The 20909-nt window shown below is 32.5% G+C and overlaps 6 protein-coding genes across 6 annotated transcripts; all 6 read right to left on the bottom strand.

Annotated features, from left to right (window-relative positions):
- Positions 1-1521, bottom strand: LOC135638863 (exopolygalacturonase-like). Its single transcript, XM_065152372.1, has 5 exons — positions 1453-1521; positions 1140-1259; positions 954-1039; positions 334-736; positions 1-237 (listed from the first exon to the last, which is right to left on the bottom strand). Exons 1-5 carry the CDS (start codon positions 1519-1521, stop codon positions 1-3), a joined length of 915 nt encoding a protein of 304 aa, XP_065008444.1.
- Positions 1522-3486: 1965 nt separating this feature from the next.
- LOC135638858 (exopolygalacturonase-like) lies at positions 3487-5007 on the bottom strand. The gene is made up of 5 exons (XM_065152360.1): positions 4939-5007; positions 4626-4745; positions 4440-4525; positions 3820-4222; positions 3487-3723 (listed from the first exon to the last, which is right to left on the bottom strand). The coding sequence occupies exons 1-5, from the start codon at positions 5005-5007 to the stop codon at positions 3487-3489; spliced, it is 915 nt and encodes a 304-aa protein (XP_065008432.1).
- Positions 5008-6972: 1965 nt separating this feature from the next.
- Positions 6973-8493, bottom strand: LOC135638856 (exopolygalacturonase-like). The gene is made up of 5 exons (XM_065152354.1): positions 8425-8493; positions 8112-8231; positions 7926-8011; positions 7306-7708; positions 6973-7209 (listed from the first exon to the last, which is right to left on the bottom strand). Exons 1-5 carry the CDS (start codon positions 8491-8493, stop codon positions 6973-6975), a joined length of 915 nt encoding a protein of 304 aa, XP_065008426.1.
- A 1965-nt stretch (positions 8494-10458) lies between these two features.
- LOC135638851 (exopolygalacturonase-like) lies at positions 10459-11979 on the bottom strand. Its single transcript, XM_065152343.1, has 5 exons — positions 11911-11979; positions 11598-11717; positions 11412-11497; positions 10792-11194; positions 10459-10695 (listed from the first exon to the last, which is right to left on the bottom strand). Exons 1-5 carry the CDS (start codon positions 11977-11979, stop codon positions 10459-10461), a joined length of 915 nt encoding a protein of 304 aa, XP_065008415.1.
- Positions 11980-13944: 1965 nt separating this feature from the next.
- Positions 13945-15465, bottom strand: LOC135638849 (exopolygalacturonase-like). Its single transcript, XM_065152335.1, has 5 exons — positions 15397-15465; positions 15084-15203; positions 14898-14983; positions 14278-14680; positions 13945-14181 (listed from the first exon to the last, which is right to left on the bottom strand). Exons 1-5 carry the CDS (start codon positions 15463-15465, stop codon positions 13945-13947), a joined length of 915 nt encoding a protein of 304 aa, XP_065008407.1.
- A 1965-nt stretch (positions 15466-17430) lies between these two features.
- LOC135638846 (exopolygalacturonase-like) lies at positions 17431-18951 on the bottom strand. Its single transcript, XM_065152326.1, has 5 exons — positions 18883-18951; positions 18570-18689; positions 18384-18469; positions 17764-18166; positions 17431-17667 (listed from the first exon to the last, which is right to left on the bottom strand). Exons 1-5 carry the CDS (start codon positions 18949-18951, stop codon positions 17431-17433), a joined length of 915 nt encoding a protein of 304 aa, XP_065008398.1.
- Between the last annotated feature and the right edge of the window lie 1958 nt (positions 18952-20909).

The following is a 20909-nucleotide window of genomic DNA, read 5'->3' as shown; positions in this document are numbered from 1 at the left end:
TTAGATGCAAGGGTCAGGTTTCACATTCCCATTGGAGCTGCCATAAACATTAACACAAATAGACGTTGCATTTTGGGCTTGCTTGTCTTTTCCGTTGTACTCCAAGCTAATGTCACTGAGCTCCACTCCCTCACATGGTGCAGCCACACTGCAAACTAGTTTATAAGCTACTGGTGAGGCAAATGTCCCCGTGATATTTCTATACTTGATATCCGTGATCTTAACCAAAGAAGGATCCTACATAGAGAAAGGAATGATGCACAAATTTCAAGATTGAGTCCATTTAAGAACTCTAATGATATATTTAGTAGTAGTAGGAGCAATAAGGTATACCTTTCCGGGACAATTAGCATTTGGGCAATAGTTCTGATCTATGATGATAGGGTTATAGACATTGTTCATGATGATGTGTTCAAAGAGGAAATCAGTGGCCTTCAAACTAGATGAAGAAGATTGCCATGTCTTGATCCTCATTCCATTTGTTGTACCGGTAAGATTGCATTGCATCACTTTCAGCCCGATGACATCTTTCTCACCAGCATTTTTGCCGAGACTACCGACGCTGATGCCATGGCCAGGACCGCATAACACATTAAAGATGGTCAAATTGGTGCAGCCCGAGCCGATGGAGATGCAATCATCACCAGTGCCGATGACCGAGTTAGCAACCTGGATATTGGTCGAGTCGGCGATGTGGATGCCATCAGTGTTGGGGCTATCTCCAGGAGCACTGATCCTAATGGAATCAAATGTAATATTTCTTGATTGAAAGACATGAACGTGGAAGAACTTGCTGTCGATAAAATTGATGTTGCTGATGGTTGCGTTCGTGACGAAACTAAACACCAAGGTCTATACAGTAGTGTTGCAACAATTGTTAGTGCATTTCAAAGTGAGAACGAAGTAGTGTTAATTTCTGCATGGTTAGAACAAGGAAGACAAGGCTAGCATACCTTCGGTAGGGGTTTGCAATTGAGTATCTTTTTGCATTGGTTATAAGGCCATGCAGAAGCTCCTTGTCCATCGAATCTTCCACCTCCTGAGATAACTAGTCCATTAATGTACTGAAAATCGAGCCAATTTTCTTTGTAAACTTCGAGATGGGTGGATGCTAGTAGCTGCCCTTTCACTTGCATCACCATTATGCCTTTGCAAGGCCCTCTGAAGATTGTTGGACCAAGCAGGTATGCACCCTCTGGGATCACTATCGTTGTTCTCCCTTCCACCGTGCATGCCGCACTCCATGCTGCTTCGAAAGCCTACCATGTCCATAATTGTTACAACAGTGAGTATGAAGTTGTCGTTATAACCAATACAAAATGTTTCTTATGTTTGTCCTCTATTCCACTCAATCTTGCTATAATTTAAGTTAATGAAGATGTTTAAATTCATGAGAAAGAAGACAAAAACTATTGTTTATAGTAATAACTTATAATAAACATGAAGAGCTACCTTTGTGTTATCAGTTTGGCCATCTCCTATTGCTCCGTAATCTTTCACATTGTAAACACCGATAGCCATGTCTACCCTCACCCCACTTAAGATGAGGGATAACAAGCCAATCACAATAATACTTAATTCTACACTCATTATCAAAAGTCTTCTCCGCGATCGATGTATACTCCAAATTAGCACTTTTGTTTGCGTATCAATAATCTGAATGAAGTAATCATTTATATTGAGGGCATGCAAAAGGCTTCGTCTCGTGTAATCAACTTGTAAATATATTTTAAGTAATTTTTGACCACTAAGTTAACGATTACTTGCTATTTATATATATGCTTGCGGTTGAGAAAGATATGTATGATTACTAGTTTGCCATTTCACTACTCTATTCTTGGCCTATTTTCAACCAGAAAAAACCTCTTCCTTCGTACGGTGTTGTCTCCATAATTTGTAAACTTTGTGAGCAATAAACTCTTCCTTCGTAAGGTACTATCTCCATAATTTGTAAACTTTGTGAGCAATATTGGTGTGATGAATATCCAAAATCTATAACTTTTATGCTATGTAGAAAGTGAAAATGAATCATGTATAATGTCATTGCATTCAAAATATTTATGTATGTGAGATGAAAGGATGAATTAAAAGAAGAGCACCACAATCAACATATTAAGTTTTTGGTTTCTGTTTCAAAATTTTTGTATGATATACATTTAGAGGATGAAATGTGATCTAAATATGTTTAAAATATAAAAAAGGAGGTTTGAGCTAATAAGTTTATGGATTTGATTGGATTACGATGAATAATAGTAATTGTTAGATATAAATGAACTATCCCATGAGTTTAAAATTTAAACCCTTTTGGACAAAGATAATTGTGGATTGAATTGATGTCCAATGTGATATTTTTATATGATATCTTAGAAACTCCAATTCTAGAGAACACAAGGCTTGAAAAATTATTTATTATTATATTAAATTTTATGAAATCATATAACTATTAAAACTAATATTATATTTTTGTCTAAGCTACTTTTCCGAATAATTCATCTGTATTTTTGTTTTTCTTTAATCCTTGAATCTCTTTATCATGACAACTTTTTTGTTCTTTTATTAATATTTTTTTATTCCTTTAATGGTAATTTGAAAATTAGGTAACTATATCAGCATGATCAAATATCAAAATTAATCAATCTCTAGTACAATATAGAATTCATTTAAGTAAAAGAACCCAAAATTTTCAAAAATATACCAAGTCAAGTGTTGTTTTAGATTTTATTTAATTTTTTTCATAAAAATGATTGTCCAATAAAATCTCTTCGATACTAATTATTATTATGACTAACATCATAAATGTATGATATCTTTTCTTAGATCATTTTCTTGTTATCATATCTTCTAATTATTGTACCTGTATTATTAAAGTAAGTATTTTTTTAACTATCGTCGTATAGGTAAGTTATATTTATATCGATATTCGTGCTTAAGCAATTAAATTTTATATTCACCTTTTGATATTTTATATATTATCATGTGTAACTTAATGTGCATAAAAGTTTATATTTATAGTATAAGTTAACGATATTATTTTTATCATATTTTATGTGATTGAAGTTTTGTTTAATTTTTTATTTTTTTTTATTTTTGTTAATTATGATATTTTAGATTTTTACTATATAAAATTTTAAATTATTTATATGTTTTAAAGTATTTTCATAAGTAAACATATAGTCTGAATTGTTGGAACAACATTTCAACTATGACCGAGGGCATAGCATTATAACAACTTGATAATATTGATAACTATACTTTATTATTATAATGTCATAAAAATTTACCTTATATTTTTCAGAAAAATATGAAGCTAACTTCAGATATCTTTTTTCTATGCATTGGATGCCAATTTGCATGTACTCCAATTTCTTTATTTATTTTATTCTAATATAAGGTATACACTCAAAGTAACAAAGAGGATGCAGAAGAAGGGAAAGGAACTCTTGTGTGCAAAAGTTCAGTTCATCCCTTTTGCCTCAACCCAAGAATTTAGATGCAAGGGTCAGGTTTCACATTCCCATTGGAGCTGCCATAAACATTAACACAAATAGACGTTGCATTTTGGGCTTGCTTGTCTTTTCCGTTGTACTCCAAGCTAATGTCACTGAGCTCCACTCCCTCACATGGTGCAGCCACACTGCAAACTAGTTTATAAGCTACTGGTGAGGCAAATGTCCCCGTGATATTTCTATACTTGATATCCGTGATCTTAACCAAAGAAGGATCCTACATAGAGAAAGGAATGATGCACAAATTTCAAGATTGAGTCCATTTAAGAACTCTAATGATATATTTAGTAGTAGTAGGAGCAATAAGGTATACCTTTCCGGGACAATTAGCATTTGGGCAATAGTTCTGATCTATGATGATAGGGTTATAGACATTGTTCATGATGATGTGTTCAAAGAGGAAATCAGTGGCCTTCAAACTAGATGAAGAAGATTGCCATGTCTTGATCCTCATTCCATTTGTTGTACCGGTAAGATTGCATTGCATCACTTTCAGCCCGATGACATCTTTCTCACCAGCATTTTTGCCGAGACTACCGACGCTGATGCCATGGCCAGGACCGCATAACACATTAAAGATGGTCAAATTGGTGCAGCCCGAGCCGATGGAGATGCAATCATCACCAGTGCCGATGACCGAGTTAGCAACCTGGATATTGGTCGAGTCGGCGATGTGGATGCCATCAGTGTTGGGGCTATCTCCAGGAGCACTGATCCTAATGGAATCAAATGTAATATTTCTTGATTGAAAGACATGAACGTGGAAGAACTTGCTGTCGATAAAATTGATGTTGCTGATGGTTGCGTTCGTGACGAAACTAAACACCAAGGTCTATACAGTAGTGTTGCAACAATTGTTAGTGCATTTCAAAGTGAGAACGAAGTAGTGTTAATTTCTGCATGGTTAGAACAAGGAAGACAAGGCTAGCATACCTTCGGTAGGGGTTTGCAATTGAGTATCTTTTTGCATTGGTTATAAGGCCATGCAGAAGCTCCTTGTCCATCGAATCTTCCACCTCCTGAGATAACTAGTCCATTAATGTACTGAAAATCGAGCCAATTTTCTTTGTAAACTTCGAGATGGGTGGATGCTAGTAGCTGCCCTTTCACTTGCATCACCATTATGCCTTTGCAAGGCCCTCTGAAGATTGTTGGACCAAGCAGGTATGCACCCTCTGGGATCACTATCGTTGTTCTCCCTTCCACCGTGCATGCCGCACTCCATGCTGCTTCGAAAGCCTACCATGTCCATAATTGTTACAACAGTGAGTATGAAGTTGTCGTTATAACCAATACAAAATGTTTCTTATGTTTGTCCTCTATTCCACTCAATCTTGCTATAATTTAAGTTAATGAAGATGTTTAAATTCATGAGAAAGAAGACAAAAACTATTGTTTATAGTAATAACTTATAATAAACATGAAGAGCTACCTTTGTGTTATCAGTTTGGCCATCTCCTATTGCTCCGTAATCTTTCACATTGTAAACACCGATAGCCATGTCTACCCTCACCCCACTTAAGATGAGGGATAACAAGCCAATCACAATAATACTTAATTCTACACTCATTATCAAAAGTCTTCTCCGCGATCGATGTATACTCCAAATTAGCACTTTTGTTTGCGTATCAATAATCTGAATGAAGTAATCATTTATATTGAGGGCATGCAAAAGGCTTCGTCTCGTGTAATCAACTTGTAAATATATTTTAAGTAATTTTTGACCACTAAGTTAACGATTACTTGCTATTTATATATATGCTTGCGGTTGAGAAAGATATGTATGATTACTAGTTTGCCATTTCACTACTCTATTCTTGGCCTATTTTCAACCAGAAAAAACCTCTTCCTTCGTACGGTGTTGTCTCCATAATTTGTAAACTTTGTGAGCAATAAACTCTTCCTTCGTAAGGTACTATCTCCATAATTTGTAAACTTTGTGAGCAATATTGGTGTGATGAATATCCAAAATCTATAACTTTTATGCTATGTAGAAAGTGAAAATGAATCATGTATAATGTCATTGCATTCAAAATATTTATGTATGTGAGATGAAAGGATGAATTAAAAGAAGAGCACCACAATCAACATATTAAGTTTTTGGTTTCTGTTTCAAAATTTTTGTATGATATACATTTAGAGGATGAAATGTGATCTAAATATGTTTAAAATATAAAAAAGGAGGTTTGAGCTAATAAGTTTATGGATTTGATTGGATTACGATGAATAATAGTAATTGTTAGATATAAATGAACTATCCCATGAGTTTAAAATTTAAACCCTTTTGGACAAAGATAATTGTGGATTGAATTGATGTCCAATGTGATATTTTTATATGATATCTTAGAAACTCCAATTCTAGAGAACACAAGGCTTGAAAAATTATTTATTATTATATTAAATTTTATGAAATCATATAACTATTAAAACTAATATTATATTTTTGTCTAAGCTACTTTTCCGAATAATTCATCTGTATTTTTGTTTTTCTTTAATCCTTGAATCTCTTTATCATGACAACTTTTTTGTTCTTTTATTAATATTTTTTTATTCCTTTAATGGTAATTTGAAAATTAGGTAACTATATCAGCATGATCAAATATCAAAATTAATCAATCTCTAGTACAATATAGAATTCATTTAAGTAAAAGAACCCAAAATTTTCAAAAATATACCAAGTCAAGTGTTGTTTTAGATTTTATTTAATTTTTTTCATAAAAATGATTGTCCAATAAAATCTCTTCGATACTAATTATTATTATGACTAACATCATAAATGTATGATATCTTTTCTTAGATCATTTTCTTGTTATCATATCTTCTAATTATTGTACCTGTATTATTAAAGTAAGTATTTTTTTAACTATCGTCGTATAGGTAAGTTATATTTATATCGATATTCGTGCTTAAGCAATTAAATTTTATATTCACCTTTTGATATTTTATATATTATCATGTGTAACTTAATGTGCATAAAAGTTTATATTTATAGTATAAGTTAACGATATTATTTTTATCATATTTTATGTGATTGAAGTTTTGTTTAATTTTTTATTTTTTTTTATTTTTGTTAATTATGATATTTTAGATTTTTACTATATAAAATTTTAAATTATTTATATGTTTTAAAGTATTTTCATAAGTAAACATATAGTCTGAATTGTTGGAACAACATTTCAACTATGACCGAGGGCATAGCATTATAACAACTTGATAATATTGATAACTATACTTTATTATTATAATGTCATAAAAATTTACCTTATATTTTTCAGAAAAATATGAAGCTAACTTCAGATATCTTTTTTCTATGCATTGGATGCCAATTTGCATGTACTCCAATTTCTTTATTTATTTTATTCTAATATAAGGTATACACTCAAAGTAACAAAGAGGATGCAGAAGAAGGGAAAGGAACTCTTGTGTGCAAAAGTTCAGTTCATCCCTTTTGCCTCAACCCAAGAATTTAGATGCAAGGGTCAGGTTTCACATTCCCATTGGAGCTGCCATAAACATTAACACAAATAGACGTTGCATTTTGGGCTTGCTTGTCTTTTCCGTTGTACTCCAAGCTAATGTCACTGAGCTCCACTCCCTCACATGGTGCAGCCACACTGCAAACTAGTTTATAAGCTACTGGTGAGGCAAATGTCCCCGTGATATTTCTATACTTGATATCCGTGATCTTAACCAAAGAAGGATCCTACATAGAGAAAGGAATGATGCACAAATTTCAAGATTGAGTCCATTTAAGAACTCTAATGATATATTTAGTAGTAGTAGGAGCAATAAGGTATACCTTTCCGGGACAATTAGCATTTGGGCAATAGTTCTGATCTATGATGATAGGGTTATAGACATTGTTCATGATGATGTGTTCAAAGAGGAAATCAGTGGCCTTCAAACTAGATGAAGAAGATTGCCATGTCTTGATCCTCATTCCATTTGTTGTACCGGTAAGATTGCATTGCATCACTTTCAGCCCGATGACATCTTTCTCACCAGCATTTTTGCCGAGACTACCGACGCTGATGCCATGGCCAGGACCGCATAACACATTAAAGATGGTCAAATTGGTGCAGCCCGAGCCGATGGAGATGCAATCATCACCAGTGCCGATGACCGAGTTAGCAACCTGGATATTGGTCGAGTCGGCGATGTGGATGCCATCAGTGTTGGGGCTATCTCCAGGAGCACTGATCCTAATGGAATCAAATGTAATATTTCTTGATTGAAAGACATGAACGTGGAAGAACTTGCTGTCGATAAAATTGATGTTGCTGATGGTTGCGTTCGTGACGAAACTAAACACCAAGGTCTATACAGTAGTGTTGCAACAATTGTTAGTGCATTTCAAAGTGAGAACGAAGTAGTGTTAATTTCTGCATGGTTAGAACAAGGAAGACAAGGCTAGCATACCTTCGGTAGGGGTTTGCAATTGAGTATCTTTTTGCATTGGTTATAAGGCCATGCAGAAGCTCCTTGTCCATCGAATCTTCCACCTCCTGAGATAACTAGTCCATTAATGTACTGAAAATCGAGCCAATTTTCTTTGTAAACTTCGAGATGGGTGGATGCTAGTAGCTGCCCTTTCACTTGCATCACCATTATGCCTTTGCAAGGCCCTCTGAAGATTGTTGGACCAAGCAGGTATGCACCCTCTGGGATCACTATCGTTGTTCTCCCTTCCACCGTGCATGCCGCACTCCATGCTGCTTCGAAAGCCTACCATGTCCATAATTGTTACAACAGTGAGTATGAAGTTGTCGTTATAACCAATACAAAATGTTTCTTATGTTTGTCCTCTATTCCACTCAATCTTGCTATAATTTAAGTTAATGAAGATGTTTAAATTCATGAGAAAGAAGACAAAAACTATTGTTTATAGTAATAACTTATAATAAACATGAAGAGCTACCTTTGTGTTATCAGTTTGGCCATCTCCTATTGCTCCGTAATCTTTCACATTGTAAACACCGATAGCCATGTCTACCCTCACCCCACTTAAGATGAGGGATAACAAGCCAATCACAATAATACTTAATTCTACACTCATTATCAAAAGTCTTCTCCGCGATCGATGTATACTCCAAATTAGCACTTTTGTTTGCGTATCAATAATCTGAATGAAGTAATCATTTATATTGAGGGCATGCAAAAGGCTTCGTCTCGTGTAATCAACTTGTAAATATATTTTAAGTAATTTTTGACCACTAAGTTAACGATTACTTGCTATTTATATATATGCTTGCGGTTGAGAAAGATATGTATGATTACTAGTTTGCCATTTCACTACTCTATTCTTGGCCTATTTTCAACCAGAAAAAACCTCTTCCTTCGTACGGTGTTGTCTCCATAATTTGTAAACTTTGTGAGCAATAAACTCTTCCTTCGTAAGGTACTATCTCCATAATTTGTAAACTTTGTGAGCAATATTGGTGTGATGAATATCCAAAATCTATAACTTTTATGCTATGTAGAAAGTGAAAATGAATCATGTATAATGTCATTGCATTCAAAATATTTATGTATGTGAGATGAAAGGATGAATTAAAAGAAGAGCACCACAATCAACATATTAAGTTTTTGGTTTCTGTTTCAAAATTTTTGTATGATATACATTTAGAGGATGAAATGTGATCTAAATATGTTTAAAATATAAAAAAGGAGGTTTGAGCTAATAAGTTTATGGATTTGATTGGATTACGATGAATAATAGTAATTGTTAGATATAAATGAACTATCCCATGAGTTTAAAATTTAAACCCTTTTGGACAAAGATAATTGTGGATTGAATTGATGTCCAATGTGATATTTTTATATGATATCTTAGAAACTCCAATTCTAGAGAACACAAGGCTTGAAAAATTATTTATTATTATATTAAATTTTATGAAATCATATAACTATTAAAACTAATATTATATTTTTGTCTAAGCTACTTTTCCGAATAATTCATCTGTATTTTTGTTTTTCTTTAATCCTTGAATCTCTTTATCATGACAACTTTTTTGTTCTTTTATTAATATTTTTTTATTCCTTTAATGGTAATTTGAAAATTAGGTAACTATATCAGCATGATCAAATATCAAAATTAATCAATCTCTAGTACAATATAGAATTCATTTAAGTAAAAGAACCCAAAATTTTCAAAAATATACCAAGTCAAGTGTTGTTTTAGATTTTATTTAATTTTTTTCATAAAAATGATTGTCCAATAAAATCTCTTCGATACTAATTATTATTATGACTAACATCATAAATGTATGATATCTTTTCTTAGATCATTTTCTTGTTATCATATCTTCTAATTATTGTACCTGTATTATTAAAGTAAGTATTTTTTTAACTATCGTCGTATAGGTAAGTTATATTTATATCGATATTCGTGCTTAAGCAATTAAATTTTATATTCACCTTTTGATATTTTATATATTATCATGTGTAACTTAATGTGCATAAAAGTTTATATTTATAGTATAAGTTAACGATATTATTTTTATCATATTTTATGTGATTGAAGTTTTGTTTAATTTTTTATTTTTTTTTATTTTTGTTAATTATGATATTTTAGATTTTTACTATATAAAATTTTAAATTATTTATATGTTTTAAAGTATTTTCATAAGTAAACATATAGTCTGAATTGTTGGAACAACATTTCAACTATGACCGAGGGCATAGCATTATAACAACTTGATAATATTGATAACTATACTTTATTATTATAATGTCATAAAAATTTACCTTATATTTTTCAGAAAAATATGAAGCTAACTTCAGATATCTTTTTTCTATGCATTGGATGCCAATTTGCATGTACTCCAATTTCTTTATTTAGTTTATTCTAATATAAGGTATACACTCAAAGTAACAAAGAGGATGCAGAAGAAGGGAAAGGAACTCTTGTGTGCAAAAGTTCAGTTCATCCCTTTTGCCTCAACCCAAGAATTTAGATGCAAGGGTCAGGTTTCACATTCCCATTGGAGCTGCCATAAACATTAACACAAATAGACGTTGCATTTTGGGCTTGCTTGTCTTTTCCGTTGTACTCCAAGCTAATGTCACTGAGCTCCACTCCCTCACATGGTGCAGCCACACTGCAAACTAGTTTATAAGCTACTGGTGAGGCAAATGTCCCCGTGATATTTCTATACTTGATATCCGTGATCTTAACCAAAGAAGGATCCTACATAGAGAAAGGAATGATGCACAAATTTCAAGATTGAGTCCATTTAAGAACTCTAATGATATATTTAGTAGTAGTAGGAGCAATAAGGTATACCTTTCCGGGACAATTAGCATTTGGGCAATAGTTCTGATCTATGATGATAGGGTTATAGACATTGTTCATGATGATGTGTTCAAAGAGGAAATCAGTGGCCTTCAAACTAGATGAAGAAGATTGCCATGTCTTGATCCTCATTCCATTTGTTGTACCGGTAAGATTGCATTGCATCACTTTCAGCCCGATGACATCTTTCTCACCAGCATTTTTGCCGAGACTACCGACGCTGATGCCATGGCCAGGACCGCATAACACATTAAAGATGGTCAAATTGGTGCAGCCCGAGCCGATGGAGATGCAATCATCACCAGTGCCGATGACCGAGTTAGCAACCTGGATATTGGTCGAGTCGGCGATGTGGATGCCATCAGTGTTGGGGCTATCTCCAGGAGCACTGATCCTAATGGAATCAAATGTAATATTTCTTGATTGAAAGACATGAACGTGGAAGAACTTGCTGTCGATAAAATTGATGTTGCTGATGGTTGCGTTCGTGACGAAACTAAACACCAAGGTCTATACAGTAGTGTTGCAACAATTGTTAGTGCATTTCAAAGTGAGAACGAAGTAGTGTTAATTTCTGCATGGTTAGAACAAGGAAGACAAGGCTAGCATACCTTCGGTAGGGGTTTGCAATTGAGTATCTTTTTGCATTGGTTATAAGGCCATGCAGAAGCTCCTTGTCCATCGAATCTTCCACCTCCTGAGATAACTAGTCCATTAATGTACTGAAAATCGAGCCAATTTTCTTTGTAAACTTCGAGATGGGTGGATGCTAGTAGCTGCCCTTTCACTTGCATCACCATTATGCCTTTGCAAGGCCCTCTGAAGATTGTTGGACCAAGCAGGTATGCACCCTCTGGGATCACTATCGTTGTTCTCCCTTCCACCGTGCATGCCGCACTCCATGCTGCTTCGAAAGCCTACCATGTCCATAATTGTTACAACAGTGAGTATGAAGTTGTCGTTATAACCAATACAAAATGTTTCTTATGTTTGTCCTCTATTCCACTCAATCTTGCTATAATTTAAGTTAATGAAGATGTTTAAATTCATGAGAAAGAAGACAAAAACTATTGTTTATAGTAATAACTTATAATAAACATGAAGAGCTACCTTTGTGTTATCAGTTTGGCCATCTCCTATTGCTCCGTAATCTTTCACATTGTAAACACCGATAGCCATGTCTACCCTCACCCCACTTAAGATGAGGGATAACAAGCCAATCACAATAATACTTAATTCTACACTCATTATCAAAAGTCTTCTCCGCGATCGATGTATACTCCAAATTAGCACTTTTGTTTGCGTATCAATAATCTGAATGAAGTAATCATTTATATTGAGGGCATGCAAAAGGCTTCGTCTCGTGTAATCAACTTGTAAATATATTTTAAGTAATTTTTGACCACTAAGTTAACGATTACTTGCTATTTATATATATGCTTGCGGTTGAGAAAGATATGTATGATTACTAGTTTGCCATTTCACTACTCTATTCTTGGCCTATTTTCAACCAGAAAAAACCTCTTCCTTCGTACGGTGTTGTCTCCATAATTTGTAAACTTTGTGAGCAATAAACTCTTCCTTCGTAAGGTACTATCTCCATAATTTGTAAACTTTGTGAGCAATATTGGTGTGATGAATATCCAAAATCTATAACTTTTATGCTATGTAGAAAGTGAAAATGAATCATGTATAATGTCATTGCATTCAAAATATTTATGTATGTGAGATGAAAGGATGAATTAAAAGAAGAGCACCACAATCAACATATTAAGTTTTTGGTTTCTGTTTCAAAATTTTTGTATGATATACATTTAGAGGATGAAATGTGATCTAAATATGTTTAAAATATAAAAAAGGAGGTTTGAGCTAATAAGTTTATGGATTTGATTGGATTACGATGAATAATAGTAATTGTTAGATATAAATGAACTATCCCATGAGTTTAAAATTTAAACCCTTTTGGACAAAGATAATTGTGGATTGAATTGATGTCCAATGTGATATTTTTATATGATATCTTAGAAACTCCAATTCTAGAGAACACAAGGCTTGAAAAATTATTTATTATTATATTAAATTTTATGAAATCATATAACTATTAAAACTAATATTATATTTTTGTCTAAGCTACTTTTCCGAATAATTCATCTGTATTTTTGTTTTTCTTTAATCCTTGAATCTCTTTATCATGACAACTTTTTTGTTCTTTTATTAATATTTTTTTATTCCTTTAATGGTAATTTGAAAATTAGGTAACTATATCAGCATGATCAAATATCAAAATTAATCAATCTCTAGTACAATATAGAATTCATTTAAGTAAAAGAACCCAAAATTTTCAAAAATATACCAAGTCAAGTGTTGTTTTAGATTTTATTTAATTTTTTTCATAAAAATGATTGTCCAATAAAATCTCTTCGATACTAATTATTATTATGACTAACATCATAAATGTATGATATCTTTTCTTAGATCATTTTCTTGTTATCATATCTTCTAATTATTGTACCTGTATTATTAAAGTAAGTATTTTTTTAACTATCGTCGTATAGGTAAGTTATATTTATATCGATATTCGTGCTTAAGCAATTAAATTTTATATTCACCTTTTGATATTTTATATATTATCATGTGTAACTTAATGTGCATAAAAGTTTATATTTATAGTATAAGTTAACGATATTATTTTTATCATATTTTATGTGATTGAAGTTTTGTTTAATTTTTTATTTTTTTTTATTTTTGTTAATTATGATATTTTAGATTTTTACTATATAAAATTTTAAATTATTTATATGTTTTAAAGTATTTTCATAAGTAAACATATAGTCTGAATTGTTGGAACAACATTTCAACTATGACCGAGGGCATAGCATTATAACAACTTGATAATATTGATAACTATACTTTATTATTATAATGTCATAAAAATTTACCTTATATTTTTCAGAAAAATATGAAGCTAACTTCAGATATCTTTTTTCTATGCATTGGATGCCAATTTGCATGTACTCCAATTTCTTTATTTAGTTTATTCTAATATAAGGTATACACTCAAAGTAACAAAGAGGATGCAGAAGAAGGGAAAGGAACTCTTGTGTGCAAAAGTTCAGTTCATCCCTTTTGCCTCAACCCAAGAATTTAGATGCAAGGGTCAGGTTTCACATTCCCATTGGAGCTGCCATAAACATTAACACAAATAGACGTTGCATTTTGGGCTTGCTTGTCTTTTCCGTTGTACTCCAAGCTAATGTCACTGAGCTCCACTCCCTCACATGGTGCAGCCACACTGCAAACTAGTTTATAAGCTACTGGTGAGGCAAATGTCCCCGTGATATTTCTATACTTGATATCCGTGATCTTAACCAAAGAAGGATCCTACATAGAGAAAGGAATGATGCACAAATTTCAAGATTGAGTCCATTTAAGAACTCTAATGATATATTTAGTAGTAGTAGGAGCAATAAGGTATACCTTTCCGGGACAATTAGCATTTGGGCAATAGTTCTGATCTATGATGATAGGGTTATAGACATTGTTCATGATGATGTGTTCAAAGAGGAAATCAGTGGCCTTCAAACTAGATGAAGAAGATTGCCATGTCTTGATCCTCATTCCATTTGTTGTACCGGTAAGATTGCATTGCATCACTTTCAGCCCGATGACATCTTTCTCACCAGCATTTTTGCCGAGACTACCGACGCTGATGCCATGGCCAGGACCGCATAACACATTAAAGATGGTCAAATTGGTGCAGCCCGAGCCGATGGAGATGCAATCATCACCAGTGCCGATGACCGAGTTAGCAACCTGGATATTGGTCGAGTCGGCGATGTGGATGCCATCAGTGTTGGGGCTATCTCCAGGAGCACTGATCCTAATGGAATCAAATGTAATATTTCTTGATTGAAAGACATGAACGTGGAAGAACTTGCTGTCGATAAAATTGATGTTGCTGATGGTTGCGTTCGTGACGAAACTAAACACCAAGGTCTATACAGTAGTGTTGCAACAATTGTTAGTGCATTTCAAAGTGAGAACGAAGTAGTGTTAATTTCTGCATGGTTAGAACAAGGAAGACAAGGCTAGCATACCTTCGGTAGGGGTTTGCAATTGAGTATCTTTTTGCATTGGTTATAAGGCCATGCAGAAGCTCCTTGTCCATCGAATCTTCCACCTCCTGAGATAACTAGTCCATTAATGTACTGAAAATCGAGCCAATTTTCTTTGTAAACTTCGAGATGGGTGGATGCTAGTAGCTGCCCTTTCACTTGCATCACCATTATGCCTTTGCAAGGCCCTCTGAAGATTGTTGGACCAAGCAGGTATGCACCCTCTGGGATCACTATCGTTGTTCTCCCTTCCACCGTGCATGCCGCACTCCATGCTGCTTCGAAAGCCTACCATGTCCATAATTGTTACAACAGTGAGTATGAAGTTGTCGTTATAACCAATACAAAATGTTTCTTATGTTTGTCCTCTATTCCACTCAATCTTGCTATAATTTAAGTTAATGAAGATGTTTAAATTCATGAGAAAGAAGACAAAAACTATTGTTTATAGTAATAACTTATAATAAACATGAAGAGCTACCTTTGTGTTATCAGTTTGGCCATCTCCTATTGCTCCGTAATCTTTCACATTGTAAACACCGATAGCCATGTCTACCCTCACCCCACTTAAGATGAGGGATAACAAGCCAATCACAATAATACTTAATTCTACACTCATTATCAAAAGTCTTCTCCGCGATCGATGTATACTCCAAATTAGCACTTTTGTTTGCGTATCAATAATCTGAATGAAGTAATCATTTATATTGAGGGCATGCAAAAGGCTTCGTCTCGTGTAATCAACTTGTAAATATATTTTAAGTAATTTTTGACCACTAAGTTAACGATTACTTGCTATTTATATATATGCTTGCGGTTGAGAAAGATATGTATGATTACTAGTTTGCCATTTCACTACTCTATTCTTGGCCTATTTTCAACCAGAAAAAACCTCTTCCTTCGTACGGTGTTGTCTCCATAATTTGTAAACTTTGTGAGCAATAAACTCTTCCTTCGTAAGGTACTATCTCCATAATTTGTAAACTTTGTGAGCAATATTGGTGTGATGAATATCCAAAATCTATAACTTTTATGCTATGTAGAAAGTGAAAATGAATCATGTATAATGTCATTGCATTCAAAATATTTATGTATGTGAGATGAAAGGATGAATTAAAAGAAGAGCACCACAATCAACATATTAAGTTTTTGGTTTCTGTTTCAAAATTTTTGTATGATATACATTTAGAGGATGAAATGTGATCTAAATATGTTTAAAATATAAAAAAGGAGGTTTGAGCTAATAAGTTTATGGATTTGATTGGATTACGATGAATAATAGTAATTGTTAGATATAAATGAACTATCCCATGAGTTTAAAATTTAAACCCTTTTGGACAAAGATAATTGTGGATTGAATTGATGTCCAATGTGATATTTTTATATGATATCTTAGAAACTCCAATTCTAGAGAACACAAGGCTTGAAAAATTATTTATTATTATATTAAATTTTATGAAATCATATAACTATTAAAACTAATATTATATTTTTGTCTAAGCTACTTTTCCGAATAATTCATCTGTATTTTTGTTTTTCTTTAATCCTTGAATCTCTTTATCATGACAACTTTTTTGTTCTTTTATTAATATTTTTTTATTCCTTTAATGGTAATTTGAAAATTAGGTAACTATATCAGCATGATCAAATATCAAAATTAATCAATCTCTAGTACAATATAGAATTCATTTAAGTAAAAGAACCCAAAATTTTCAAAAATATACCAAGTCAAGTGTTGTTTTAGATTTTATTTAATTTTTTTCATAAAAATGATTGTCCAATAAAATCTCTTCGATACTAATTATTATTATGACTAACATCATAAATGTATGATATCTTTTCTTAGATCATTTTCTTGTTATCATATCTTCTAATTATTGTACCTGTATTATTAAAGTAAGTATTTTTTTAACTATCGTCGTATAGGTAAGTTATATTTATATCGATATTCGTGCTTAAGCAATTAAATTTTATATTCACCTTTTGATATTTTATATATTATCATGTGTAACTTAATGTGCATAAAAGTTTATATTTATAGTATAAGTTAACGATATTATTTTTATCATATTTTATGTGATTGAAGTTTTGTTTAATTTTTTATTTTTTTTTATTTTTGTTAATTATGATATTTTAGATTTTTACTATATAAAATTTTAAATTATTTATATGTTTTAAAGTATTTTCATAAGTAAACATATAGTCTGAATTGTTGGAACAACATTTCAACTATGACCGAGGGCATAGCATTATAACAACTTGATAATATTGATAACTATACTTTATTATTATAATGTCATAAAAATTTACCTTATATTTTTCAGAAAAATATGAAGCTAACTTCAGATATCTTTTTTCTATGCATTGGATGCCAATTTGCATGTACTCCAATTTCTTTATTTATTTTATTCTAATATAAGGTATACACTCAAAGTAACAAAGAGGATGCAGAAGAAGGGAAAGGAACTCTTGTGTGCAAAAGTTCAGTTCATCCCTTTTGCCTCAACCCAAGAATTTAGATGCAAGGGTCAGGTTTCACATTCCCATTGGAGCTGCCATAAACATTAACACAAATAGACGTTGCATTTTGGGCTTGCTTGTCTTTTCCGTTGTACTCCAAGCTAATGTCACTGAGCTCCACTCCCTCACATGGTGCAGCCACACTGCAAACTAGTTTATAAGCTACTGGTGAGGCAAATGTCCCCGTGATATTTCTATACTTGATATCCGTGATCTTAACCAAAGAAGGATCCTACATAGAGAAAGGAATGATGCACAAATTTCAAGATTGAGTCCATTTAAGAACTCTAATGATATATTTAGTAGTAGTAGGAGCAATAAGGTATACCTTTCCGGGACAATTAGCATTTGGGCAATAGTTCTGATCTATGATGATAGGGTTATAGACATTGTTCATGATGATGTGTTCAAAGAGGAAATCAGTGGCCTTCAAACTAGATGAAGAAGATTGCCATGTCTTGATCCTCATTCCATTTGTTGTACCGGTAAGATTGCATTGCATCACTTTCAGCCCGATGACATCTTTCTCACCAGCATTTTTGCCGAGACTACCGACGCTGATGCCATGGCCAGGACCGCATAACACATTAAAGATGGTCAAATTGGTGCAGCCCGAGCCGATGGAGATGCAATCATCACCAGTGCCGATGACCGAGTTAGCAACCTGGATATTGGTCGAGTCGGCGATGTGGATGCCATCAGTGTTGGGGCTATCTCCAGGAGCACTGATCCTAATGGAATCAAATGTAATATTTCTTGATTGAAAGACATGAACGTGGAAGAACTTGCTGTCGATAAAATTGATGTTGCTGATGGTTGCGTTCGTGACGAAACTAAACACCAAGGTCTATACAGTAGTGTTGCAACAATTGTTAGTGCATTTCAAAGTGAGAACGAAGTAGTGTTAATTTCTGCATGGTTAGAACAAGGAAGACAAGGCTAGCATACCTTCGGTAGGGGTTTGCAATTGAGTATCTTTTTGCATTGGTTATAAGGCCATGCAGAAGCTCCTTGTCCATCGAATCTTCCACCTCCTGAGATAACTAGTCCATTAATGTACTGAAAATCGAGCCAATTTTCTTTGTAAACTTCGAGATGGGTGGATGCTAGTAGCTGCCCTTTCACTTGCATCACCATTATGCCTTTGCAAGGCCCTCTGAAGATTGTTGGACCAAGCAGGTATGCACCCTCTGGGATCACTATCGTTGTTCTCCCTTCCACCGTGCATGCCGCACTCCATGCTGCTTCGAAAGCCTACCATGTCCATAATTGTTACAACAGTGAGTATGAAGTTGTCGTTATAACCAATACAAAATGTTTCTTATGTTTGTCCTCTATTCCACTCAATCTTGCTATAATTTAAGTTAATGAAGATGTTTAAATTCATGAGAAAGAAGACAAAAACTATTGTTTATAGTAATAACTTATAATAAACATGAAGAGCTACCTTTGTGTTATCAGTTTGGCCATCTCCTATTGCTCCGTAATCTTTCACATTGTAAACACCGATAGCCATGTCTACCCTCACCCCACTTAAGATGAGGGATAACAAGCCAATCACAATAATACTTAATTCTACACTCATTATCAAAAGTCTTCTCCGCGATCGATGTATACTCCAAATTAGCACTTTTGTTTGCGTATCAATAATCTGAATGAAGTAATCATTTATATTGAGGGCATGCAAAAGGCTTCGTCTCGTGTAATCAACTTGTAAATATATTTTAAGTAATTTTTGACCACTAAGTTAACGATTACTTGCTATTTATATATATGCTTGCGGTTGAGAAAGATATGTATGATTACTAGTTTGCCATTTCACTACTCTATTCTTGGCCTATTTTCAACCAGAAAAAACCTCTTCCTTCGTACGGTGTTGTCTCCATAATTTGTAAACTTTGTGAGCAATAAACTCTTCCTTCGTAAGGTACTATCTCCATAATTTGTAAACTTTGTGAGCAATATTGGTGTGATGAATATCCAAAATCTATAACTTTTATGCTATGTAGAAAGTGAAAATGAATCATGTATAATGTCATTGCATTCAAAATATTTATGTATGTGAGATGAAAGGATGAATTAAAAGAAGAGCACCACAATCAACATATTAAGTTTTTGGTTTCTGTTTCAAAATTTTTGTATGATATACATTTAGAGGATGAAATGTGATCTAAATATGTTTAAAATATAAAAAAGGAGGTTTGAGCTAATAAGTTTATGGATTTGATTGGATTACGATGAATAATAGTAATTGTTAGATATAAATGAACTATCCCATGAGTTTAAAATTTAAACCCTTTTGGACAAAGATAATTGTGGATTGAATTGATGTCCAATGTGATATTTTTATATGATATCTTAGAAACTCCAATTCTAGAGAACACAAGGCTTGAAAAATTATTTATTATTATATTAAATTTTATGAAATCATATAACTATTAAAACTAATATTATATTTTTGTCTAAGCTACTTTTCCGAATAATTCATCTGTATTTTTGTTTTTCTTTAATCCTTGAATCTCTTTATCATGACAACTTTTTTGTTCTTTTATTAATATTTTTTTATTCCTTTAATGGTAATTTGAAAATTAGGTAACTATATCAGCATGATCAAATATCAAAATTAATCAATCTCTAGTACAATATAGAATTCATTTAAGTAAAAGAACCCAAAATTTTCAAAAATATACCAAGTCAAGTGTTGTTTTAGATTTTATTTAATTTTTTTCATAAAAATGATTGTCCAATAAAATCTCTTCGATACTAATTATTATTATGACTAACATCATAAATGTATGATATCTTTTCTTAGATCATTTTCTTGTTATCATATCTTCTAATTATTGTACCTGTATTATTAAAGTAAGTATTTTTTTAACTATCGTCGTATAGGTAAGTTATATTTATATCGATATTCGTGCTTAAGCAATTAAATTTTATATTCACCTTTTGATATTTTATATATTATCATGTGTAACTTAATGTGCATAAAAGTTTATATTTATAGTATAAGTTAACGATATTATTTTTATCATATTTTATGTGATTGAAGTTTTGTTTAATTTTTTATTTTTTTTTATTTTTGTTAATTATGATATTTTAGATTTTTACTATATAAAATTTTAAATTATTTATATGTTTTAAAGTATTTTCATAAGTAAACATATAGTCTGAATTGTTGGAACAACATTTCAACTATGACCGAGGGCATAGCATTATAACAACTTGATAATATTGATAACTATACTTTATTATTATAATGTCATAAAAATTTACCTTATATTTTTCAGAAAAATATGAAGCTAACTTCAGATATCTTTTTTCTATGCATTGGATGCCAATTTGCATGTACTCCAATTTCTTTATTTATTTTATTCTAATATAAGGTATACACTCAAAGTAACAAAGAGGATGCAGAAGAAGGGAAAGGAACTCTTGTGTGCAAAAGTTCAGTTTATCCCTTTTGCCTCAACC

Source organism: Musa acuminata, chromosome BXJ1-3 (assembly GCF_036884655.1).
Source record: "Musa acuminata AAA Group cultivar baxijiao chromosome BXJ1-3, Cavendish_Baxijiao_AAA, whole genome shotgun sequence".
Lineage (NCBI taxonomy): Eukaryota > Viridiplantae > Streptophyta > Magnoliopsida > Zingiberales > Musaceae > Musa > Musa acuminata.
Note: the sequence above shows the minus strand (reverse complement) of the source record. Positions and strands in the feature narration are given on the sequence as shown.

Coding starts and splice junctions, on each gene's coding strand:
- LOC135638863 (XM_065152372.1), bottom strand. CDS start 1,521: ATGGCTATCGGTGTTTACAATGTGAAAGATTACGGAGCAATAGGAGAT. Junction 1,260..1,452: donor GCCAAACTGATAACACAAAG/GTAGCTCTTCAT, acceptor TGGACATGGTAG/GCTTTCGAAGCAGCATGGAG. Junction 737..953: donor ATTGCAAACCCCTACCGAAG/GTATGCTAGCCT, acceptor TGATTCCATTAG/GATCAGTGCTCCTGGAGATA.
- LOC135638858 (XM_065152360.1), bottom strand. CDS start 5,007: ATGGCTATCGGTGTTTACAATGTGAAAGATTACGGAGCAATAGGAGAT. Junction 4,526..4,625: donor GGCCTTGCAAAGGCATAATG/GTGATGCAAGTG, acceptor TAGTTATCTCAG/GAGGTGGAAGATTCGATGGA. Junction 4,223..4,439: donor ATTGCAAACCCCTACCGAAG/GTATGCTAGCCT, acceptor TGATTCCATTAG/GATCAGTGCTCCTGGAGATA.
- LOC135638856 (XM_065152354.1), bottom strand. CDS start 8,493: ATGGCTATCGGTGTTTACAATGTGAAAGATTACGGAGCAATAGGAGAT. Junction 8,012..8,111: donor GGCCTTGCAAAGGCATAATG/GTGATGCAAGTG, acceptor TAGTTATCTCAG/GAGGTGGAAGATTCGATGGA. Junction 7,210..7,305: donor ATGCTAATTGTCCCGGAAAG/GTATACCTTATT, acceptor TTCTCTATGTAG/GATCCTTCTTTGGTTAAGAT.
- LOC135638851 (XM_065152343.1), bottom strand. CDS start 11,979: ATGGCTATCGGTGTTTACAATGTGAAAGATTACGGAGCAATAGGAGAT. Junction 11,718..11,910: donor GCCAAACTGATAACACAAAG/GTAGCTCTTCAT, acceptor TGGACATGGTAG/GCTTTCGAAGCAGCATGGAG. Junction 11,195..11,411: donor ATTGCAAACCCCTACCGAAG/GTATGCTAGCCT, acceptor TGATTCCATTAG/GATCAGTGCTCCTGGAGATA.
- LOC135638849 (XM_065152335.1), bottom strand. CDS start 15,465: ATGGCTATCGGTGTTTACAATGTGAAAGATTACGGAGCAATAGGAGAT. Junction 15,204..15,396: donor GCCAAACTGATAACACAAAG/GTAGCTCTTCAT, acceptor TGGACATGGTAG/GCTTTCGAAGCAGCATGGAG. Junction 14,182..14,277: donor ATGCTAATTGTCCCGGAAAG/GTATACCTTATT, acceptor TTCTCTATGTAG/GATCCTTCTTTGGTTAAGAT.
- LOC135638846 (XM_065152326.1), bottom strand. CDS start 18,951: ATGGCTATCGGTGTTTACAATGTGAAAGATTACGGAGCAATAGGAGAT. Junction 18,690..18,882: donor GCCAAACTGATAACACAAAG/GTAGCTCTTCAT, acceptor TGGACATGGTAG/GCTTTCGAAGCAGCATGGAG. Junction 17,668..17,763: donor ATGCTAATTGTCCCGGAAAG/GTATACCTTATT, acceptor TTCTCTATGTAG/GATCCTTCTTTGGTTAAGAT.